The sequence below is a fragment of the Phascolarctos cinereus genome, unplaced genomic scaffold (assembly GCF_003287225.1).
Source record: "Phascolarctos cinereus isolate Bilbo 61053 unplaced genomic scaffold, phaCin_HiC Scaffold_4;HRSCAF=312, whole genome shotgun sequence".
NCBI lineage: Eukaryota > Metazoa > Chordata > Mammalia > Diprotodontia > Phascolarctidae > Phascolarctos > Phascolarctos cinereus.
The window spans coordinates 47044898-47070124 of NW_027555847.1; the positions used below are offsets into that span (position 1 = coordinate 47044898).

The window sequence follows — 25227 nt, forward strand, 5'->3', positions numbered from 1 at the left end:
GGCGTGTTGTAAGCCTGCCGAGAGCTCTGCAGCTTTTCTTTGCTAATTGGCTCTTGGTGTGCCCTATTCCAGTTTGGCACAGTTGTATATTGCGAAGTGCTCAGTGTCCATGGAAGCTCCAGAGTCCAGTGGAGCTAGAAAAGCTCTTATCACTTCCTGGGGGACAAAGAGAACTCTCACTCCCAGAGATGAGAAGCAGCATTTGAAGAAATCGTGTGTTGTGACAATGCTGACAGCTCGATTGTTTGGAATTTTGACGTTGAAGAGAATTTCTCATCTTTGTCCCACTCTCCCCTCCTTTTGGCTGGTCTCTCACTCTTCTTCTTTGCCCTGAGGACACTGGGCTGGAGCTGCCAAGTCAGGGTTATACTGAACTTGACCACAGGTGCCTAGCGTCCTGTGGAAGCAGTGTTTCAGATAATAATGATGGCTGACACTGAGTTGGCTCTTCGAGATTTGCAAAGTGACTTACATACATCTTGTTTCTCATCACTATCGTCATTTTACAGGTGAGGAAGACTGAGAGAGGGGTTTGCCCAGGATCACACAGATAAGTGTTTGAGGCAGGATTCAAACTCAGGTTTTCTGACTTCAGGTCAGTCCACTCCCCCCAACTCCCATGCTTCCTCCAGGCTATAATGTGTAGTCGCATGAACAACCTGAGACACAGAAAACGGATACTGAGCTGGGCCTAGAAGTGAACAGGAAAAGAGTAGGCTGATTGCCTCTGGGAAATCGCAATTTCTTATGGAAACATAGGTCCATATTTTAATATCAGCATTCTTTCTGGTGATGAGGTGTGACTCCAAGTCATGCCATACCTCGTCATACAGGTCTTAGAAGGATGGAAGTTGTAAGGCATCGAAAGAGTGAGAGTGAATAGGGGGTGCAGCCAAGCTGGGTCATGTGATAAATGAGGAATTATATGAGAGAAACCATATCTAAGAGGTCACTTGAGAAATCAACAATGGCAGGAGAAAATTATGGGACAGTCATGTGGTGGGTGCAAGGGATGACCAATAAACAGCCTCCATTTTCCACTGATATCGATGAAAGGTCAGGAAAATTCCAGGAAGGTCTCTAGAAGTGGCTGGACCTCCTGTAGTAGATTAACAGGAGCACATGGAGGAAAGTCCCTTAGGATGTACCAGTATGAATTGGTGGAGTTTGTGTCATTGGCCCATACAATGAGGTCAGAGATCCATTGGTGTATGGACTACATAACATAGCCAGCCAGAAAGTGGAATGGGAGAGAGAACAGGGGCAGGAAATGTGGCTGTTTCTGGTTCCAGGGCTGTTGTGGACCATGCTATCCTAGATCACTCTCTTCCCAAGGGTCACCCTGCCCAACTGTTGGAATCTGTAAGACAATAGCAATTTAGGAGTCCTGCCAGTAGAAAAATGGATGTCATTATGCTCATTCCATCAATTCAATCCAACAGACATCTTATTAACCACCTGCTTTGCCCAAGATTCTGCAGATGCAAATAGAGATATGGCAGAGAGGCCTTGCTCTCAAAGAACTTGCAGTCTAACAGTTGGGATGCAAGGGGAAGGGAACAAGCATTTATTAAGTGCCTACTTTGTGCCAGGCACTGCACTAGGTGCTCTACAAATATTATCTCATTTGATCCTGACAACAACCCTGAGAAGTAGGCACTGTTATTATCCCTACTTTACACTTGAGGAAACTGAGGCAGGCAAGCTAGCAAATTTATGAGGCCAGAGTTGAGCTCAGGTTTTCTCGATTTCGCGCCCAATGTTCTATTCACTGGGCCATTTAGCTGGAACAAAGCAGATAAAGAAATAAGTATGATGGAAAGGAGAGATTAGGACAAGTGTGGGGGAGAGGTCTAGACAAAGTGCTCTAAGATATTTGAGAGGAGAGAGAGATCATTTTCAGCCATGAGAAGAGGTAGACTGGTCTTTGAAGGAAGAAGGAAACTTTGGAGAGGTGGGGAGGAAGGCAGGTCTTCAGGCCCAGTGCAGGGGTCAGGTGAACAGTGGAGGTGGCGGAGGTCAGGACAATAGTGTGCGATGAAAAGGAGTTCTTTTTGGCTAGCAGAGCAAGTGCACCAAGGGTAGCATATGAAATGGGGCTCAGAAGGAAATCTCTGAGACGATGGCAACATTCCTATCACTAGCCCTCTTTAGTATCCTGCACATTGTAATAGATCACTACTCTCTTTCAAAGCAGAAATGGATTTGGTAGTTACCATGAGGCTCTGTGTGGCGGTACACCTTAGATTACAATCTGTAGGAACCCTATTACCTTATTGGCAGATTCTGTATGGTTTTTTCCCTTCCAGAAGGTCTAGAGGTGGAACTGTGACCGGCCAGGGTAGGGACATGTCCCCTTTGAGTTTTTGCAGTGGATCATCCCATTGTAGTGAAGTATATCTATCCCACAGCTTCACTCTCTGAAGAAAGAAAGGTGCCCTTTGTTCATGGCCCCATGTGCCTGAAGAATGACTTCTTACACTTCTCTGTAAGCAAAAGCTGAAAAAGCCCTAGCATTTCCTCTCCCAATAAGAGTTGCTCTTTGGATTCCTTTCAGAGAACTGTCTTAGAAGAGTATGAAACTTACATATAATTATATTCATTAATATTAAATAGTTCAGGTACCAAATGTTACTTCCCATCCCCAAAAAGAGTAAAAGTTGAGAACTAAAAGGCTGCTAGAAAAATAAGTAGATTCCCTTTGGGAGATTTGTGGGAAGACATGGACAAGATTTGCTGAGGATGGCGGCATGGCTGGGCTGCAGTCTGCATCATGGAACCATTTTAATAATAATAATAATAATAATAATGTATATAAACATGCCATACATGTTTACACAACACTTTGTATTTTGTTTTTGTATATTTTACAACTGATAAGATTACCATTGCCATAACTATTGTTAATTGTAAGAAGGTTTGTATTAAGTGCTGTGAGGATGATTTCAGAAGTCCATGCTCCACTATATTTTACTTTCAACTCAGGGTAACACATTGGAGGGAGCCTGAAGCAATTCTTTTCACTTTTTTCCATTTTCTTGTTTTGTCTTGTTTTTAAATGATGGGCTTTTTGTTTTGTTTTGGTTTTGTATCACCTTCATTTAGAGCCATATCTTTCCCCCTACTATACCTAATGAGTCGTCCCTTGTAGCAACATTGAAAAATAAAGAAAAGAAACCTGTTCATCGATAGCAATCCACTCTATCTGACAGCAGATGGAATGTTCCACACCCGTGATCCTCCACCGCTCAAAAGAAGGGAGGAAGGTTCATCTTCTCCACTTTTTCCAAGTCACCTGTAATAGCATTGTAGCCTTAAGATCAAGTCTATGAAGTGCAACAAAGACTCAGTCCATCAGGATTCTCCATATTTAAGTGACAGCCTTGAGGCAATTGCAGGAGATAAGCCAGCCCTCAATGACCACATTCCCTCAGTAAGCCAGAAGCTCAAGAAACTCAGATGGTGAATAATAAGAACTGACTTAACAGCTTTATGGGTTTAAAATGACTACGTCTTAGCAATCTTGGGAAGTATGTAGTAAAAGTATTACTATCTCTTTTTACAGAAGAGGAAATTGAGGCCCAAAATGCTTAAAAGGCTTGCCTAGGGTCATACAGTGCATGTGGCAGGGTCCAGACCCCAGACCCAAAAGCTCATGTGTTGGACTGTCGAATCCAATGCTCTTGCCGCTATTCCAGAGTTTTTCTGTTTTTGAAGAAGACAGGACAGAAACTGAAATCTGACACAATTATTTATTAATTTAATATGGATTCCAGCCTTCTACTCGCTCTTGAGATTGAGATTCTTGTTTGCTAATGCCCTGATTTTTAAAGGAATGTTTTGGAGGGATGGAGGACTTGTGTATTGAAGGACATAGTTAGACATAATGTTGGTCACTCATTTTTCAGCAGAAGGTCTTAACCTCCTAAGCTGTTAATGACCCAGAGGGTCGCTCTTCTCCTTAGAAAGCTTTGTCCCTTCCTTCAGCACAGTAAATTACTTATCTCTCAGTTTTGTCCTAGCTTGATGTATCTGCAGTGCTGCCTCCCCAAGTTAGCTTGAATTTCCACAACTACATCAGAACTATTATAAAATCAATAGAGTATGGAGCACTCAGAGCTGGCATATAGGAAACATGACTTGTGCCCATAAAGAAGACAGATAGGGCAGGGCAAACAGACATAGGCATGCACTTAGACACACATTGCATACTGAGAACTTTCGTGGTTGGAGTAAGTCTGTTGACTTTGGTCTTCTTCTGGTCACATCTGGTTTCCCAGACTCAGGTTGGCACATCTCCCAGGCTCCTGTTCCTCCCAGGCTTTTTCACCTCCTCAACAGTGCTGGGTTAGCCATTGCAAAGAAAGCAGCAACTCCCCAAAAGGGAGAAAAAGACTGCGGGTAGAGGGTGTGGGTGGTTGAAGTAATCTCTTGAGAGAGATTCACTGTCTAATCCAGAAGTGACCATAAATCAGCAAGAAAGAAGCTTAATATATTCAGTGGATTTTAATTCTCAGAGTTTCTGCCAGGGTTGCTACTCATGTGCAATAGCAGATGTTCATTCAGATGACCCAAGTTTAGCAAAGACCAGGGACTGTCTCTTCCAAAGTGTTTTCTGGGAAGCCCATTAATTATAAGCTTTAAACATTTGATAGCTGACATTTTCTTACCTTTTTCTCAAACAGAATTTAATGGTCCACTTGAATTGCTTGATAGTCACCCGGTAAAATCAGGTGACAGGGGTGTATGTGTCTTAAATAAATAAAAGGGGAAGGATGGATTCACTTAAACCACAACCAGACACCAACTCCCACACCCAGATGACTAATCGGAATTGGGTACAACTCCCTAATAATTAAAACATTAGAATGGCTGATCTATGACCCTTCCAAGCCAGTGCAGCCTTTTCTCACAGAATGGCCCTTCTCTTAGATACTTCTGCTGCTGCTTTGGGCACCTACCTTCTTTAGTGTTTTCCCTCAGTGGGGAATTTATTTATGATACACTGAATTCACTTAGTTCAGAAACTTCTACAAATGAATAACCAAAGCAGCAGTCTTGCAAAGGGAAAAATAATATAAGCATGGGGAAAAAATAAAAGATAGTAGGGTTCTTGCACTGCATCTGTATAATCAGGATAGTTCTAAGAGTGCAGAGACATACATTCGTGCAGTCCTGGGTAACATGGATAAAGTAATCATGTACAGATGGCATTGGCATTGTCTGGACTTCTGCTTTGAAAGAAACTCAGGGTGGTAGGGGAGAGAGGGTGTAGTAGTGAATATTTCAGCATCTTCTAACCAAGGGTGGACATCTTTGAGGTGCTGAGTACTATAACAAGTAAATGGGAAAAGCGGAGAGAGATAGAAAACACTGGAGAAAGGGAGTAGAGTTGGGAAACAGAGCATGATACCCGTCTGCAAGCGTTTGCAGGGCTGTGCCATGGAAGAGGGATTTGATTTCTTCTTCTTGGCCCCAGAGAAGACAACAAGGAGCAGGAGGTGGAAATGGCAGAGGGGTCTGTGCTGGTCAACGTCTAACAGCCAGCTCTACAAATGAAAATGCGTGAACACGACCCATTCTTACGTTTACTCTGCGTTTTCAGCATTTTCTCCGCCCGCTTTCTTAAGCCTAGACCATCAACAAAACAATAAATCAAGCCAGGATTTGTAGCATTTGCCAATTTCTGAGGTGGAAATGCTCTCATTGAAAGTTTAACAATCAGTTCTCACAAGTTGGTACAAGCTGGTCCAACCCTCTCATCTTACAGATGAAAACACGAAGACCCAGATGGTTTAAATGACCTGCCTAAGGACACAGGCTCCAAGGCAGGATTTGAACTCAGGCCACCAAGCCCAGCATCTTTATACTGTGCCGCCTAGCTGTTTTCAGTGTAAGGGAGAATGATTGAACTCCTCGGCAGAGATAAGAAGAGGCAAGAGGCGAAGGTGGGAAGGTGGCCGAAACAGAGACTGATGTCTGGTTGATTTGTGTAATGTGAGATGAAAAGCAGGCCCCTGGAGATTGTGGCTGATAGAACTGTTCAAAGAGCAGTAGTATCGTCTAAAGAACAAGAGAGGAGAAGGAAACAGACAAATCATTCATCTCTTGTGAGGATCCCTGCCTCCTCCCCACCCCAAAAACGAACTGGGAACAGCCTTTATGGGAGAGGAAGTTTTCATGAAAATTTAAACTGGACTGTGGAACTGCCCTGTGGCCCTACGTGGGAATGTGCACTGGATTTTATTAGGCTACAGATGAAAAGTACTGTGAGCTGCACTTAATTGTTCAGGGAAAGGGAAAGAGAATCCTGGCAGTGGGGAAAGGATCCAGGAAATTGTCCACTCTTGTGCTTATGTGCAGATGTAGAATAGTGTTGAAACTTCTACCCTGGAATTCCTCTGCCGATCCAGGAGGGAGGGAGTGCCTTGTGTGAGATTCCTGAGAAGCTGCTATTTGAGGCTGCATGGTTACTGCTTTTGACAGCTTGAGACCTGGGCTCTCTAAAATGCCATCTTCTTCATCTTCCATATAAAAGCACCTTACTATGTGCGAGAGTATGGCATGTGCTTCCATGGAACTCCTAGTCCCAGAAAGTTTTCTGAAATGAGATGGCACCACAGCCAAGTTAATATCAGAGGGAGAAAGATCTGGCATTGGCTCCTTGGCTGCTGGAAACGGTGTCGGCATCATTGGCCGCTGCTTTGTAAGGAGGTGGGGAGCGGGGGAGCAAGCTCGAGGCTGGGCTCCTATCGGAGGTGGCAGAGCTGAAGCTTCCCCACCCAGATTTAGAATCCGTTCTGTCCTCCGGAGGGTATGATGTCATCACTATGCCCTGCTGCCATGTGCTGAAGCCCTTCCCTTTCCTTCATTATGATGCGTGGCCCTTCCCCCACCCCTCCTCTCACATGGATTCTCTGCTCCTTCTTCTCAGCCCTTTCATCCTAACCCATGTGGAGGGTTGCCAGGTATTTGTTGTCCACAGGTTCCACCCATCAGCTGTCCTGGCGGAATCCTTGTGCTAAAATGGGGGTGAGTCAGGTGTACAGAGAAACACCCACTAGGGAAGGAGACAGGAGCAGGAGGAGATTGAGAGGGAAGACCAGGATTTGCTTTAGCTCTGCCCCTTACTAGCTATGTGACCCTAGGCAAATTATTTCACTTCTCTGAGATTCCATTTCATCATATGTAGTTTGTCTATGTTGCCCACCTGGCAGGGTTGTTTAACATCATCAATAAGGAGGTAACAGGGTCCAAGGGGAGAGTCCTGGATTTGAAGTCAGAGGACCTCAGTCTCGGTCCCAGTGACACAATGTGTGTGACCCTGGATAGGTCACATAACTCCTGGATCTCAGTTTCCTCATCTAGAAAATGAGAGGGTTAAGACTAGGCAGCTTCTGAGGTCTCTTCTATCCAGAGGTCTTTGGTTCTGTGATCTTCCCCTGGGAACCACGACTGCGAATGAAGTTGGGTTATGTTATTCTCTGTGCATTAAATCTACTGGCAAAGCGTGCCAGTCTGAAAGTGCCTTCCATAGGAGGCATCACTGACTTCCTTTGTCAATCTGTAATATTCAAAATTTTGTCAAATGGATTCATTTAAAATAAAGAATATATATATATATATATATATATATATGTGTGCATATGTCTATGTATACATATATATATGAGTGTGTGCATGCATGAGAAAGTTTACTAGAATGAATGACCAAAGAATATTTTAAAATTCATTTTTATTTCCGTTATCAATCCTCCAAATTCAGAGTGTAACTAACATTGGTTACAATGCCTTCTCTGTGCAAGGCATGAAGTGCTAGAAAACTAAGGCCCCAAATCAGCACTGTTCTTCCTGCTTCCAAAAAGTTTGCATTGCATTCAGAGCACATGTGGATATGTTGGAGTCGGGCGGCAGTCATACTCACTTACGTTTAAAGAGCAGCAGACAGAGGTGTTAGCCCAGGCTTTGCCCCTTGGTGACTTGGGATGAGTTGAGTTACCACATCTTTGAGCCTGCTTATTCATCTTTAAAGTTAACTGATTGAATTAGCTGATTGAATTAGTTGATCCCATATGTGCCCAGCACATTTTATCAGGGTGTACACCCAGGCAATTTTACTTTTTACTTTTCAAAGATGAACATTATTGAATACTCAGTCATAGAGGACATATTTTTTACTCATCAAACTAACTCAACTTAAACCTAACTTTAAAATTAACAACTAAACTTTACTTGAAGGCCAAACTTTCAAAATGAGACACAAAATGCTCATTTTTCGGGAGACACCAGGATGGGCCCAGCTGGGAGCCACACCTGTGAGGATAACTCTCAAATTCTAAGGAGGAGTTATGGAAAAGAGCAGGTCACATTTCATGGAGTCTTGAAAGGAGACAAGGGGGACTCTGGGCATGAAAGAGGCCCAGACCAACCAGATGACCAGTGGATTAGGTAGGGCCAGGGTGTAAGGAGAAGGCACAAATTGGGTGAATGGGAGATAGGAAGCAGTGAGGGCAGCCTCCTGGAGGTAAAAAGTTTGGCGAATTGATCTGTAAGCTTGAGAATAAAAGAGTTTATGGTACCTTATCCAGAATTCTCTCATAGTGCAATCTTAAATCATTTCTTGATGGGTATACATTAGAGCAGGAGTTCTTAACCCAAGGTTTGTGAGATTGTTGTTTTTTTGGTTTTTTTTAATATTTTGACAATTCTATTTCCAAATGATCAGTTCCCTTTGCAGTCTTAGGTATTTTATTTTATGCTTTTAAAAACACGATTCTGAGAAGGAGCATATAAGGTTCACCAGATTCCAGAGGGGCTCTATGATACACACAAAAAGTTAAGTCCTAATGACTGTAGGAGTCATTAAAAAGTGGCACTGCCACACTTTCTTCTAGATACCTCCTGAAAATTACCACCCTGTAATTAATTCAGCATTTACAGAGCACCTCTTATGGTGAAGGAATCTGTTAGGGGGCACAGAGGGATGGGGCATGGAGGGATTGGGCACCTTTTTGGGGAGAGGATCAGGGCCTATAATGTCATTGGTGTAGAAGGAAATTCCTTCTACTAATACATATCAGGGACTGTTCTGTAACTTGAAGTCTTCAAGGAGAGTTTCTGGAGTTACTGAGAAATTAAATATCTTGCCCAAGACAATACAACCAGTAGGAATCAGAGGTGGAATTGAACCCAGGTCATCTTGACTGAGTGGCTTGGCTCTATCCACTAGGGTACACTGCCTCTCACCATGGGAGGAGACACATTAAAATGTCATAATCCTTTCCCTCATAAGAGCCTGAAATCTGCTTGTGAGGTCTAAAACTAACCTGCCTTCTTTCTGTTCTCTATCAAATAGTGTCATATTGTAAGATACCCTACATGTATGTATCTGTGCATATCTCTAAATCTCAGAGCATCTTATCAAACTGTCCATTGCCTAAATTAATCCATCTAAATTACGCAGCAACTCCAGGACATAGCAGTGGTCCAAGTGTAATTAAGTGATGTTTGTAAAGTGCTTTGAAGATGAAAAGCTTTATTTAAGGGCTGCTGCCAGTTGGTAAAAGTATCGTGATAGCTGAGCTAGGAAGAAAAGGAGAAGAAAATTATCTAATTGAAATTACTCATGAAATTGTATGAGCAGAATATAATTTACATGGCTTGGAATTGGCCTGGTGTGAAAAGCTCACTTCCCCTGTGGTGGGTGGATAAACTCATGGGGTGGTAGTTGTCTGGCAAGCAGGTGCTGTGTGATCAAGGGTCCCGATTGGCCAGGGCCTTGGTGCCAGGAAGCCAGCCCACACTAGCTCTTCTCCTTTCGTACCTACTTCCTCTCCAGCACCCTGGGTCTAGCCCATCTGACACAAGGGCCAGCCTCTTCCTTCACCTGTGACCCTAAACCAACTGCAGAGAACAATGGTGTTTCATTTTCCTCGGGATTTCGTAAGAGATGGGTGTGGTTCATTACTGTTGACAGTCCCTGCCCCATCTGTGCCACACTAGCTGATCCAAGGAGAGCCATTAACCAGGGCTGGTAATTAGGAACTGCAGCCCAGCTGTTGCTTATATAACACATCCTATTTTAGTAATGCCACTCAGAGCTGAAGAAATAGAACCAGACTGACACCTAAATTTGTGAAGAGAGCAGGCAACCTTGATGTATCTGCGTAGTTTGTGAAACTTAAATTTTCACCATCCCCCTCCTAAAAAAGTCAATAAGCTGACTGGTAGATTGAACATCAGGTTGGGAGTGAAGATGGCTCGATTCTCGTCCTCACTTTTGTCACTAGTGCCAGGTCCTACCCAACGAGACTTGGACCAAGCCACTTGTATGTGCTTCAGCGTACTCATTTGTAAATCAGAAATAATCCCTATACTTCCACTGCCTAGAGTGGGTAAAGGAAGGAAATCAGTGAGCATATATGTGAAAGCATTTTTGAAAATATTAAGCAGTCTCCATTCAACGAGCGTCTGATTAGGTGCCAGCCCTGTACCAGGCCCTGTTCTGGGTACTAAAGATACAACGACAAAAATGAAATTGCCTCTGCCTTCAAAGAGTTCACATTCTGATAGGGGAAAAACAAAGTATACACAGATTTTATATTTACACATATATACACACGTGTGCCTGTATATAGATATGCATGCATGTCTATGCATACATCTGTGGGTATATGTACACGTGTGTACATACAAGACAATATCAGAGGGAAAGCATTATTAAGAACTAGAAGTGAGGATGAGGAAAGGATGGTTGTGTAGAAGGTAATACCTAAGCTAATTCTTGAAGGAAGCCAAGGATTCTAAGAATTGGAAATGAAGAAGGGATTGCATGCCTGGAATGGGGCCCAGCCTGTGCACACGCACAGAGATGAGAGATGGAATATTCCCTGTTAATAGCAAATAGGCCTGTTTGTCTAGAGTGTAGAATAGTAATGTAACTCCAGTTTCCGTGGTCTCTCCCACAGAGATTGTCGCTAAAATTATTGCATCTTTAAGCAGTGGAATGTTGGACAGCCATAGTTTAACTGTCATTCTCTGAGAAATCTGTGAGAAGAAAAGGAGTTTTAACTGTCATTCTGGAGAAACTGTTAAAACTTCAACATTTGAAGAGAGGGCAAAGGAAAAGGAATAAGAAAGCTTATTTGCTGAGAGATAAAACTTTAACCATTGTCTTACAAAGAAGCATGGAAAAAATTTTTTTTCAGAAAAGACTCCATATGTTACCCTGAAGCAACTGAATGGTGGGACTGTGCCTCTAGAATTGAGAAGTCCACCATTTTAGTAACAGGTAAAGGTGACTCTGACTGAGTCCTTTCTCATAGTTGATAATGTAGACGTGTATCTCTGTCTTTGTTTTATTGTGGATTACACTGCTAATAAATAGCCTAGCAGGAATGGTGATGTTTATTTAAGTCTGGGGTTTATATGAAAAGAGAGGTGAGTAAAGCTATGGGAAGAGTTTTCTCTAGTTTATCAAACAAATAATATTTAGTAACCAGGGATAGAGGACTCGGAGCTAATTAATGAGAAATGTTCGGTTTTAGTAATTAATAAAGAAATATAAAGACATAATCCTTGATTGCCCTAGGACCTTGGGATGAGAATAAATAAGGAAAATGAACCAGTAGCATATAGTGGTTATCACTGCACTACCCTACACCCCTGTTACATGAATACCAAACCGTGTTAGGCAGTATTTTCGTAAATGGTCATTTCAGAGTCATTTAGCATTTTTTGGATAATTACTTGTATCCCCAACCTAGAGAAGCAAATGCTGTTCCAGCTATAATTTTAGAGAAATGAGCTCCAGAATTATTACTTTTCTTCTGCCCTTTGGCTATATGATAGGAACAGTTTACTTCGCCAGCTCACAGTGAAGGATGAGGGCTGTAAATTTGTAGGTGTTTTGTGATTTCCCCACTAAACAGGATAAATGCCATCATAGAAATATGTATCCTGTTTAACCTCTGGGCACCTTCTGAAGATATCTGTTAATTGAGAGAAGGTAGGATTTATTCACTGGTGTTTCTTTAGTCCTTCCTATAATCTAAAGTATTTACTGGGCCACAGTAAAAATCCAATGGAGAATTTGGATTGTCTTCTCACTCGGTATGCAAAATGTGTGTTTTTAGCTTGAAGTCACTTAAATGCAGAAGTCGCATTTGCCACTTGGATGAAAGGCCACTCTTAGTTTAGCTTCAATGGAATCTTCCAGGAAAGAGGGAGGGGGAAGGACAGGGTAGAAAGGAGAGAGACAGAGACAGAGACCAAGGCAGAGAGAAAGACAGAGGGAGAGACAGAGATCTGAGAGAAACAAATCATCCATTTCTCCTCCCACCCCTAGCAAGTCTTCATTTCATGACCTCTTGGTTTCCCCTGAACTACTAAAAACCAAAGTAAACAAACAAACAAAACACCTTACCAAGCTAAACATCCCAGCCTTATCTGCACAGGCTCTGTAGCCGTGGGTGCAACAGTTAAAGTTTTCTCTTATGCTTCTGTACTCTCAAGATTGTAAATAAATTCCTGCACTTAGGCGTGAGTTTTTCTAAGGAGGAGGTTACCTCAGTCATGGTTCTTTCTCAGAATAGCCTCTTCAGTTGAACCCAGGGAGAGTGAACACTTCTCAGAATGAATAATATTTGCATCACACAATACAACTTCCTTTTTTCTCCACCCTTTCCCCCTCTTCCAATCATGGACATTTTGAGAGGCTGGTCAGTGCCGCCCCCATGTCTGCAACTTCAATGTTGGCGTTTACAGGGACTTTTCCAACTTTACCTAGAAAAGAACTAACCAGAACCCCAGCCCCTGTGGTTAGCCCGTTTCCGCCTGTGGCTTTGGTCCGTTTGTCTGCTCTGACAGAGGAAGCTCTCACTGTGACGGGAAGAGGGAGTTAACTGCACAGGCTGGATCATGATGCCTCAGCTTGTAGGAGGACCAGGGCAGACAGTACATAATGCCATTGGTATGTGAGATGCCAGCAGTGAGGGGAGGGGGAAGGAGGAAGGCAGAGACCCAGAGTGGCAGATAAAGCTGGCAGCCTCCACTTAGTGCATCTGTAAGCCTCACACACACCAAATGATGAACTCAACTCTGAAATCAAATCCCCTCTAATTAAAATGATTTTCACACAAAAGGTTGAGTTGAAGCTGAGCCACAGAGACATGGTATTTGACCTTGGAATAGACATTAAAAGTAGATTTCTTGCAAATTGGTAGAGCTTTGGAATCTCTAACTGGCTGGAGATCTGTGTGTGAACAGCCTAGCTGACAGAGTAACGCAGCAGTTGTTTGTGCCTGGGAAGTCTGCAGTAAAGTTTTGTTGGATAGGCTGGGCTAAACAGAAATGTAAACACCATACTCTTTGGGCTGGGGATCAAAACACAAAAATCTACCTCTCCCTAGGTAGAGAGAGATGATTTCAAAGGGATTCACATCCATGGGAGTGTCAGTCCTCCAGCACGAGAGTGGAAATTCACTGTGTAAATCAAAACATCAGTCTGGCTGTAGTTACTAGAGTAAGGCTTGATCCCTCAGTGTTCCTCACAAGCTTCGCTAGACAGCCGCCAGTGACATACAGTAAATGAGAGGGCACATAGCATCCAGGCTCCCAGACCGTGGGGTGTCAGCTGCCCATGGAAAAACAAGCTGGACATTATATTTCACGGCATCTTTTATAGACCGCACCTTGCTTATGGACACTCTGGGTGGTTTTGTTTTTTAGATTAAGAGGTACAGCAGGTGGCAAGAGTGGTGGGGAGTTGTACAGGGGTAAGAGAGGAGAGAAGGAATATTTATAGTGATCAGGAAAGGGGAACGTGAGGACTACAAAAGACTGCCTAGTTCTCTCTTCTGAACTGCTTTTTGGGTGAGCGGCATCGATATCAATGCCGTCCACACCACCACCATAATACTGAGGAACCCGTCATACAACAGAAGGCCTGGACGTGGTTTGTTTTACAGTTCCAAAGACAAGAAAACTTTTCTGCCATCTCTGCTTTGGGGCCCATCGGAAAGAAGAGGGAGTTGCCTGCGGAGGCACAGAGAGGCTATTAAATCCCTTCTGTCTGTGGCCGTTTAACCAACTGTCCTGAGAATGAGGGGTGTTAACCTTTCCTTGGGCATTAAGGTGCGCGCTGACCTAAATCTTGCTGGGTTTATTCATTTATTTGGAACCTTTCAGTAGTATCCCTTCATTTTTATACTCTATTTAAAGTGGAAATTTGTATAGCTGATAAAGACCGACTTTGTTAGGCAAACTAACAGAATTAAAGACTACATGGAAACTATGGTAACCAGTATAAAAGATAAACGTTTTTTCAAGCAATTTAGTTTCAAACTGTTTGCATACAAATACTTAATAAGATAATTACAGATGAGTTAGATCAGCCTAGTCATCCTTCATTCCTCCCTTTCCCCAATTCAGTTTAAAAAAATGCCCTGTCACTTACTACTTTCTAATGACTTCTGTATTCATTCCTTCCTTTCCATTCCCTAGAAGACCACAACTGATTAAGTCTTCCATTTGAGTTACTGTAGTAAGCTTTACAAGTATAAGGTGGGGGAGGTACGTGAAAAAGATCAGGGCATTTTGGTGGACAAAAATTCACTATGAGTCAACAGTGTAATATGGCAACCAAAAAAACTGTCATGATCCATTAATGCAGGCATACTGTGCAGAACAAGAAAGGTGATGGGCCCACTGGACATGTCCCTGATCAGGCCACATAGAGACTGCTGTGTTCAGTTCTGGACACCAGACTTTAGGAAGAACATTAACCAGCTGAGATATGCAGAGGAAAGTGAAAAGGGCAGTGAAGGGCCTTGAGAATCATCCTGCTTATTTATAATGATCATTTGAAGGAATTAGGGACATTTATCCTGAATGATGAAAGGCTTAGAGGGGGAAGATGATGGCCATCTTCAGGATCTGAGGGACTGTCATGCTGAAGAAGGAAGAAGCTTGTTTTGCTTGGCTTTAGAGATCAGAACTGAAAACAGTGGATTGATGTTGCTGAGATGCAGGTTTTAATTTGCTCTCAGGACATTTTTTGGTAATAATTACAGTGGTTCAGAAGTAGAATGCTGTGCCTCAGGAGCTGGAGTAAGTTTCTCATCACTGAAGGCTCTGCAAGCAAAGATTGGATAACCATCAGGTAGAGGGGATTCTTGGAGCATGTAACTTCAGAGGTCTCTTCTGTGAGTCCGTCCCAGTCCTGCCCACTATTGCAACCGTCTTCCTGGAAACCCAGATCTGTACACAATGACCTGGATCACACGCCCTTCAGTGGCTCCCTCTTGCCCAGAGGGTAAAATTCAAATTCCTGACAAATCCTGACCTCCAGTCAAATTGATGCACTTATTGTTCCTTAAATGGGCCATGCCCTTCTCTGCCTACATCCTTTTTACTCAAGCTATTCCCTATGCCTAGACTGTACTTCCTCCTCCCTCCAGCTCCCTCCGCCCACCCCACCTTAGTCATAGGATTCTTGCACTTCCACCTTAAAGCCTTCTTCATCTCTCTCATCCTTTGTATCATTCTCTGTTCTCAATACTGTTAGCACTTACTGTCCGCATCACTCATGTGATACTTGGTTCATCCTACTTTACGGTGCTTTTGTTTTTCTATATTGAGGTGACTTGTCTCTCCAGCTAGATTACCAGACCTTCAAGGACACATCTTGGACTGCTTTTTATTAGAATAACATCCAAACCGGTTTCCCTACCTTCCTACCTTACACCCTCTCAAATCCATCCTTTGCATGGTTCCCCAAATCATCTTCCTAAGTCACTGGCCTGATCATATCATTCCCTTGCTCAAAAACCTTGATGGTTTGAATTCAATTTCTTAGCCTGGCCTTTCAGGCATTCTACAATCTGACTTTAGCCTAATTTTATCCTATTCTCCATTTCAGCTAAACTGGACTAATAAGCTCTTCCCTGATCTTATCCTGCATTCCCTTGATTTAGGGCATTTCTACAAACCCATCCCTCCCTCCCCCAGTCTCTAGAATGTACTCTCTTTTCATAGAAAGTCATCTCTTCCACACCCAGCTCAGACATCCAATTTCTCCATGCTTTCAGAAAGCCTTCCTTGATATCTTATCCCCTTCTCTCTCTCTCTCTCTCTCTCTCTCTCTCTCTCTCTCTCTCTCTCTCTCTCTCTCTCTCTCTCTCTCTCACACACACACACACACACACACACACACACACACACACACACACAGAGTAACTGCTCCCTCAAATTTTCTTAGAGTACTTTGTTTAGTGAAAATTTCCAAAGTCTCCTGCCTCTAGATGGAGGCCCTTGTGTAGGTCTGCTTCTTCCCATCCCACAGTTAGGGGTATTTTCCAAGAGAATTAGGAGAGTCTGGGATACAAAAACAAAGAGGAAAACAGTTTCTCTTCTCAAGGATCTTCTAACAGAGAAGACAGCGAGTACATATATGTTGTTACATACATGTTGTTTAGTCATTTTTCAATTGTAACCAATTCTCAGTGATCCCATTTGGGGTTTTCTTGATAAAGATACGGGAGTGGTTTTCCACTTCCTTCTCCAGCTCATTTTACAAATGAGGAAACTGAGGCAAATAGAGTGAAGTGACTTATCCAGGGTCACACAGCTTGTAAGTGTCTCTGGTCAAATTTGAATTCAGGAAGATGAGTCTTCTTTCCTGACCCCAGGGCTGGCAGTCTACCCACTGTAGCACCACCTGGTTGTCCCAAGTACATATATAAGGATACATGAAATTAATTTAAAGATAATTAATACAAATCAATAATAAATCATATAACCAATACAAAGCAGTTAAATACAAGGGAAGGAAAGAGGGCACAAGCAGTTTCAGGAGATTGGGAAAAGCTTCATCCAGAAGTTAATGCTTGAGCTGCATCTGGAGGGAAGAAAGGGCTTCTTCTATGAAGTAAAGATGAGAAGGGAGTGTATTCCAAGGACGAGGAAAAGTTAGTACATGGGAGAGGGCCCCTGCAGGAATGGAAGGTCATGGGGGAGGGACAGAGAGGTCAGTTTGACTGGATCACAGAGTAGAGTCAGGATCGGGGTATAGAGGGAAGATGCAAGACACACTTACAAATTTAATCTGTATTATTAACATTTTCTCCATCACATTCTTAAATCTAGACATAAAGCAATAAATGAAGCCCTGATTTCTGGAAAGCTGATTTTTGAGGTTGAAATGCTTACCATGAAAATTTACCAATCAGCTGGGGTTTGAGCTGGCTGTCCAGCCGTCATCTCCCTCCCTCTTCCCCTCCAGAGTAGAAAGAGGGAGAGTAAGGATAATGACATGATTAAGGACCTGGGACTGGGAGAGTGAAGGAATGATGTTACCATCAAAAGAAATGGAGAGGCTGGAAAAGAGGTGGGTTTGGGGAGAAAGAGGTATCAGTCCAAGTTCTGTACCCCAAAAATTTAATCCAGGGGCATTTTTTCCCTCCTTGAATGGGCTACATTCCTGAATGTCTCCTCTCCACACAAAGCAGTCAGTATGTATTAACTGATAATGGTTGTTTGTCTAACAGTAGAATTACTGTTTATTTTGAAGTCCTCAAACTGCATTTCTTTAAAAATATTCTGTAATCTCTGCATTGAGTTGACCTCCTCTCTGTGTTCCTTGAGTACTTGTATCACCTCCCATCCCTTTCTTTAGGTCTAAGCCATTACCATTTGGAGGTTTCTGTCTGCTATTTGATTAAACTTTTAAAGTGCCTTTCTTCTCAATATGAAAATATTAAATTGTTTTAGTTAACATCAAAAGGAATATTGATTTTGAAGGAGCTGTGGCCATGTGCCTCTGCACTTGGAAGACCTGGCTTTTGAATATTGACTGGGCTATTTACTTGCTGTGACCTCAGACAAATCATTTAATCTCTGAGCCTCAGTTTCTTCATCTCTCAGATGGGGATAATGATACTTGCTCTGCCAACCTTAGAGGATTGGAGTGAGGAAAACACTTTGTAAGCTGCACAATGCTACAAAATTGTGGGGAGTAGTTATAACCCTCAAGCATCACATAAGTATCAGACACCCTAAATTTTGCTTACTTATGATTGAGAACACTTAGAAGTCCTGGATGCTTCTCGGAATGCCCTTTGTTAAGGGAAGAATAACTGCTGTTTTTCAGAGTAAGACAACGAAACCATAATCCTATGTATTTCCTCAGTGGGCAGGTGAGAATCTACATAAAGTAGATTTCACCCAAGGGAATCACATAGAATCATGGTTCTAGAGGTAGAAGTGACATCAGACTCCAGCCAGTCCAATCCCCTCATTTCACTGGTGTGGAAATGAAGGCCCAGGTGATTAAATTACTTTGCCATTGTCACACAGGTGAGCATCAAAGAAGCAGGATTTGAACTAAGGTCCTTAAGTCCAAAGTCAATATTCTCCCCCTGTGCCATGCTCCCTCTCCTGTACCATGCTTCCTTCAAGACCGTGCTGAGTGCTTAGTTTTCAGACCACTGAATTCTCCTGACTGGAGAAATTGCCAGTCAGTAACAGCTATGAGTAGAAAAGAGTGATTGCCAAGGGTTTAAAGGAGGTGGCATGATTGAGAGTGAGGATTAAGACTTTAGGGAAGAAGCCAAATGAGAGAGAGACAGACAGACAGACACAGACATGCAATTGGAAGTGTTTGGGCTTGGACAGATTCTTCTGAGGTTGGGTTTATATACTCAAGACCCTTGGTAGTGATAGGTTACATGCCAGCTTTGAAAACTGTGCATCTATTTTACATGTAGATGCTTCCACAATCCACCCATAGTCCTCAATTTGGGGCATTTTGTTGCAGAAAACTCAGGTAGCAAATGAAGCAAGACCATTTCTTTAACACTTATGCTCTGTCTACCTTTTGAAAACCAACAGATTATTCTGAAATACTGTTGTGTTGAATTCTTAGTGGCTGGTGGCAAATTGATGTTGCATTTGACAAAGATGATGATGGGATAACAGTTTAGCTCCTTGCAAGAAAGATGTTTGTCTCAGGGTGACATATGTAAATCAAGACAGTTGTAGTTTCCACATACGTTTTTGTGTTTTTAATCATGACCTTTACTGCAGATGTTCCAGGGTAGGCCTGAGTCACCATTACTATCCAAGCACTAGTAAAACTAAGGATCAGGTTTGACTCTGTACAACAAATTGCTCTGGATGTTATTTGTTCCCTCCCCTGAACTAGGCACATCCTCAGAGGCAGGTGCTAATGAGTATCTCAGCAGTGTGAACTCTCACTTGAATAGCTTGCAAATTTTTTGCAGTTTCCGTAGTAGCTGCCTGCTTTAATTCAAGACATGGGATATATATATAATTGCCTCAGCTGGTTTACAGTACCGGGCCGAAGACATATCGCATCCATGTGCTTGTGTATGTCTTTGGGAAGAAAACAGCAATGGCAACAGTAAAGAGTTCCTGGTTTCTTTAGAAGAGCACATTGGGATTCAGAAAAGCTCTTCTGGATGTAGAGACTGTTAGAATTCATCCCCTAGAGGCCAAGATGGTCAGCGGAAGATGGAAGATTAAATGAACCTCAGATGCCTTGGTTTTTTACCTCATTTCTCCAACTGATTAAATTCTATCCGAATGTTTACTTCTGACCCTTTGTACGGAACTCATTTATTGAAACTTTGCCTGCTGTCTGGCAGAAGAGCAACAGGAAAGGGGGACTTGGGGACTCAAGTATGAAGATCTGTCCCTTCTTATTCAGCAGTAATCAAGAACAGGCCGTAGAACTCATGGTCTGTAGCGACGGGTAGGGTGAGGAAGAGGAAGGAAGTGGATGAAATCGTTGTCATCTTTTTGTCCCTTCACCTCTAGTCCTACCAGCTATTGGGTACTTTGTGGAGAAACGGAATGGATCAAAAGGGTGGATGGGAGGGAAGCTGTGGTGGGATTTACAAAGCTTACCTTGAGAGTGACTGAAATATATTCTGTTTTATTTCCTTTGTTACATTGTATTTTACAGCTTTATAAAATGGAAGAATTGGGGGAAAGGGAATGGAAGATGTTTAAAACAACAAAAATAGCAAACAAAGTTCCCCCACTCTACTAAGATGATGTTACTTTAGTCACGGCCAACTCTTTGTTGACCCCATTTGGGGTTTTCTTGGCAAAGATAACTAGAGTGTTTTGCCATTTCCTTTTCCAGCTCATTTTACAGATTAGGAGACTGAGGTACACATGGTTAAGTGATATGTCCAGGGTCACACAGCTAGTAAGTGTCTGAGGCAGCATTTGAACTCAGGTCTTCCCAACTCCAGGCCAGATGTTCTATCTCATGCTCCACCCAGCTGCCCTACTAAAATGCAACAGGGGATAATGGAAAGAAACTCTGACCTGGGAATCATGAGACCTGAGCTCTGGCATTACCTACCAGTATGACCTTTCCAAGCCTCAGTTTCCTCATCTGGAAAATAGGAATGATAGCTGCACCACCAACTTCATAAGATTGTTTTTTACAAAAATTTGTAACTCTTAAAGTATTTTTATCAACATGAACAACCTCCTTTCTCTCCATAACATAAGCTCACTCATCTTAAGTGTGATCAATGCTTGTGACCTTAAAACCTCATTACTTCTAAGGTTTCTATCAGCTATGTATTGGTAATTAGGACTATTTAAAACAAATAGACAGCAGCCATGAACTTAAGGTCATATATTTAGAGATGGAAAGCTTCTTAGAGACCACCTCCTCTATCTAAACTTGTCATTTAACTGATGAGGAAATGAAGGCCACGGGAGGGTGAAAGGAATGTCACGATCAGGATCTGAACCCAAGTCCTCCAACACACAGTCTAGCATTCCGCTGTTCACAGGGATAAAGCAAATACTCTTTTGCTCTATTTGCTTACTGCTCTTTCTTATGTCACCCTCTAAAAATGTTTTCTTTTTCTTCCTTCCTAATGTGAATTCCAGGAAAGAAATCTGGACTGGTTCCCTAGGATGCGCGCCATGTCACTGGTCAGTAGCGATTCTGAAGGAGAGCAAAATGAGCTGAGGAACCTGCAGGAGAAGCTGGAATCCACCATGAAACTCGTTAGCAATCTCTCCGGTCAGCTGTCAGAATTAAAGGATCAGGTAAAGAGAAGACATCCCTGCATCTTCCCAGTGTCTCCCCCCCAACCCCCCCAAATCTCATGAGAAGGACGCAGTAGTCTCAGATGAACAAATTCAGGTATTTAAAAATCTTCAGCAATTTCATAAGATTGGAACAAGAGACTAGGTTACAGAGGCCAAGCTAACTAACCACATGGCTTGTCAGTCTCCCCCACTGTGGATAGCAGTGGTCACAGCCAACTGCCCAGGGTCAAGGTTGGCATACCACACAAAAGTGAGGAATAGAAATGTAAAAATGAAAACTTCTGTGGCTCAAGGATGCAGTACCAGAGATGGGAAGAATAGAACCTACCTCTAGAGTGTAGACCTGTCTACACAAAACACATGTATGCAATGACAGACCAACATCACGCTTTCAGTCCCGGCCCTGGCTTGGCCTCTGAATGCAAAGATGATGCTCCTTTGGCATTAGTGGGCACGGGTTTGCCCAGGTCCATCCACGCTCTTGCTGGATTCCCCTTGATGCCTGCAGCATGCAGTTTAAGAAACAGTCTGCTGACGAAGAGCGGGGCTGTGGTGCAGTGGTGTGGGAGGGGATAGACTGACAAAGCGATCAGAGACCTGGGATGACAAAGCTTGTGACTTTAGCACCTCACTCCAGCAGCCTGACACATTTGTCTCAGCACATCTCAGATGTACGACTAAAATCACTTTAATCCACTTCCTAGCAAGATTACCCATTTTGCATAAGAAATGCTTCTGGATGCAGATACCATGCAAGATGCAACCACAGTGATTTACTACATACATTAATTTACACACACACACACACACACACACACACACACACACACACACACACAACTAAAGCGTCCCCAAGATCCTTTTGGTACATAGTTCACAAAATATTATTAACGCTACTCTGAATTTCTTTATTTCCCAATGAAATTAAGCCAAGTCCTGGCCCCAGACAGTATAAGGCCTAATATACTAACATGAAAATAAAGAGTCTAATGAGAAGGGAGAAATCCTTATTGATGAAGTCTGTCCTACACTCAGAACTTGATAGCCACCAAAAATGAGTAATAACTAAACAAGGAAAACTGCTGAAGATGTAACTAGATTACTTTCCTTATTATTTTATCAACTTTTGCCCCCGTTGTGTGACATGTGACAATGGTCCACAAACTTCAGCCAATTAATGAAGGTAGGTCTGTTGCCGCTGCTTCTCTCCTGCCCTATGAAGAGAGAAACAAACTTTGTATATAACATTTACTGATGATGCAGTTACCTTCTCCCTTTTGAGTGATCTATTGCTAGAGAAAGCTGAGTTCAGTTATAAGGTTTTTGAAAAGGTATTAAAAATCCTCTGGGCAACCTTGTTTCAGTCCAGACCTGCCAAGTGTAAGAATCCTTCATCCCTTGTTGAGGCCTAATACTCTTTTCAAAAGATGAATACCCTGGCCACCCAGACTTTTGTTTCTGCCTACAGTCCCAGAAAGGCAGCATCTCTACTGTTCTAGCAATCAGTGGTCAGTCTGACCAAAAACCATGATGCTATTTCATTGTGATTTCTCAGTGGCACAGCTGGAGGTCCTCTGGAGCATGCGTCTGCTAATCCAAGCACATTTTCCATTCAATGGAGAGTTCATTGAAATTTCTGTCTGGACCACATTGTCCTTAGGTGCTTAGCTCACGTTGTAGTTGTTAGTGGGTCATGGCATATTATCGAGCAAAACCTTTTCTATAGAATTTACATGTTATGATTGGACAGCCTGTACCAATTACATTTTACTCTTTTGGAGAAGTTAGCTTGGTAGTGGTGTATACATTGGTTGTCTTCATTCTACTAGCTGTCCCTTTGTTGTATTCTCTGTTATCGCTTTGTGAAATTGAAGAATAAGAAAGTAATGTTCAGTTGAGGAAGGAGGCTGGAAAGATGTATTATTATCTTTGTTTTTTATTAGTAAATTTTATCATTAGTAAGTTGGCATTATTGGTAAATTTTAATCCAAGTTAACATTTCCTTACTAAAACTAAAACTTTAGCTTCAATGCAACAAATATATCCCTGCTCTGAACAAGGCAAAAGTTCTGATCATAGACAGGCTTTTTATAGTCATTAAATGGCTAGGTCTTTTGCTCTGGCCAAGTTTTAGCCTTTTTCCTAAAGTATTTGCTTTATGGTAACTGTACCCAGGACTCAAAAAATAGTCTTGCTGTGAATGAGGGAAAAAATTAAACTATCTGTTCTTAGAAACCTAATCTCCAAAGGTAGGTGAGAAGCCAGGTTTATTCATGGGACTACTTTTACAAGATCCCTTGCATGCATACTTCAATTTTGATAACTCTCCTTAAGTGGTAAGATAGTGCAATTATGTGGTAAATACAGCATTATCTCCTCTTCTTACAGAATCAGATTTTCTTCTAGGTTGATGTCAGCACAAAGATGCTTTTGAGTATGCAACTGACAAACCTGTTTCTGTACTTGATTTGAAAATCAAAACTTCTCACATGAGTCTTAGGTAATTACAATATGAGATTTAAGGAATCAATTTGAAAGATTCTCTGCTTTCCTAAAAAATTACACTTAAATCTGGGGATTCAGCAAAATCCACATTTTCTGAGCTATTAATTGTTGAGAATTCTTACAGTTTTATCACTCTAAGAAAAAAAAAGCTTTAGTGTTTTTTTAAATTCCTGGAACATAGTGGGTAGGAAACATTTGTAATAGTCATTAAAGCCACAAGCTTTGAAAGGCTGTCATTTCAGGGCTATAGTAGACAACTGGGCTCCATCATCTTTTAGATGTGTGGTGGTCCCCAAACTACCATCATGGGGCAACAAATCATTTTAAATTTGTGTGATTTTGGTGTTGGTCTTTACACAATATTTTGACACTCTTCAAAGTTCCAATTTTAAAACAAATTGTCCAGGGCTTTAGTTAAAACCTGATGTTTTGAGTTTTTTTTCTAAGAACTAAAAAAGGTCATTTGAGTTTCTGTTCTAAGTGGTGTTTAAAGGAACTACTATAATAATGTGTATTTTTGATGCCTGTGTCTTTATTCTAGGTTTGCTCCCATCTTTTGTGTAGAATCATAACCCCCAATTGTTTTAGTTCCTGTACTGGGCATTCTGGCAGGGCTTAAAAACCTAGACTGCACTAAAAGCTTTGAGTGTTTGAGAAATTCTTTCTTACGGAAGTTAACATTGGTTGAGAAGCACTACAAAAACAGTAGATCAACTAGCAGGCACCCAGAATCATTACTGAATGGACATTCTTGTTCACTGAATATCCTGCATAACAAAGAGTTAACAGATTTACTTTCTACCTATCCTCAAAGAATTCAGATATATCAGACTATAATCTTTTATTCAGAAGGCACTTCAGAACCTTGCAGTGCTTCAAGGTCATTATAGGAATTATTGTACAGGACTATAAAAATAATTCTGATTAGTTTTGTCTTCTCAATAAGCGAGAGTTTCCTACACCAGGAAAGCCTCCTTACAAAGTCAGTTTATAGCATCCCATTATGGGCAGATTGTGGCATCTCGGCAGGGTTGCTCACCCTTCCTTCCTGTGCACCCCCAGCCCCCCTATAAATTATTTAGTGTTTGATATCAGAAAACTGGAATTTACTCTGTCTCCAATCGTATGAATTTTTATGAAGATATTTCAGGCACTTTACTGTCTCTGATTTTAAAAGCCACAATGTACTTTGCTGTCCTGTTGTTACTTCTTGTCTAGATCAATAATGTCAGAACACACTGAATGATGAAAGTAGAGCTTGTCTCAGGATTAAGAGAGATAGAAAAAACATTACTTCAAAATGTTCATCCTTAGCCCAGAAGGAAGAAAAATAAGTTTTAGGACATAAAAATCATTTAGACAGAAATCATATAAAATACTGGACAGAGTATAAAGCTTGGAGTCAGGATAACCTGGGTTCAAGGCCCTGATTAACTATGTGACCCTGGACAAGTCATTAAACTCCATGTGATTTACCCAGTTGCCCAGGACTCATCTATTCTGGCATAGGAGGGGTGCTAGCTTTGATCTGCATTGATAGAGGGAGTTTCTACTACACTGCCACAATCACAAGGGTATTTAAAAAGAATACATTTGCAGCCTGTAAGTGGAATTATCTTATTC

At 42.0% G+C, this 25227-nt stretch overlaps 1 protein-coding gene across 9 annotated transcripts in view; it reads left to right on the top strand.

Moving 5' to 3' along the window:
* The window catches only part of ITPR1 (inositol 1,4,5-trisphosphate receptor type 1), a 393174-nt gene that overhangs the window by 358912 nt on the left and 9035 nt on the right, over window positions 1-25227 (top strand). For all 9 annotated transcript variants that reach the window (XM_078152159.1, XM_078152160.1, XM_078152161.1 and 6 more), the window contains one exon: window positions 20935-21096. In XM_078152159.1, coding sequence (XP_078008285.1) covers window positions 20935-21096 — 162 coding nt within the window. The remainder of the gene's footprint in view (window positions 1-20934; window positions 21097-25227) is intronic.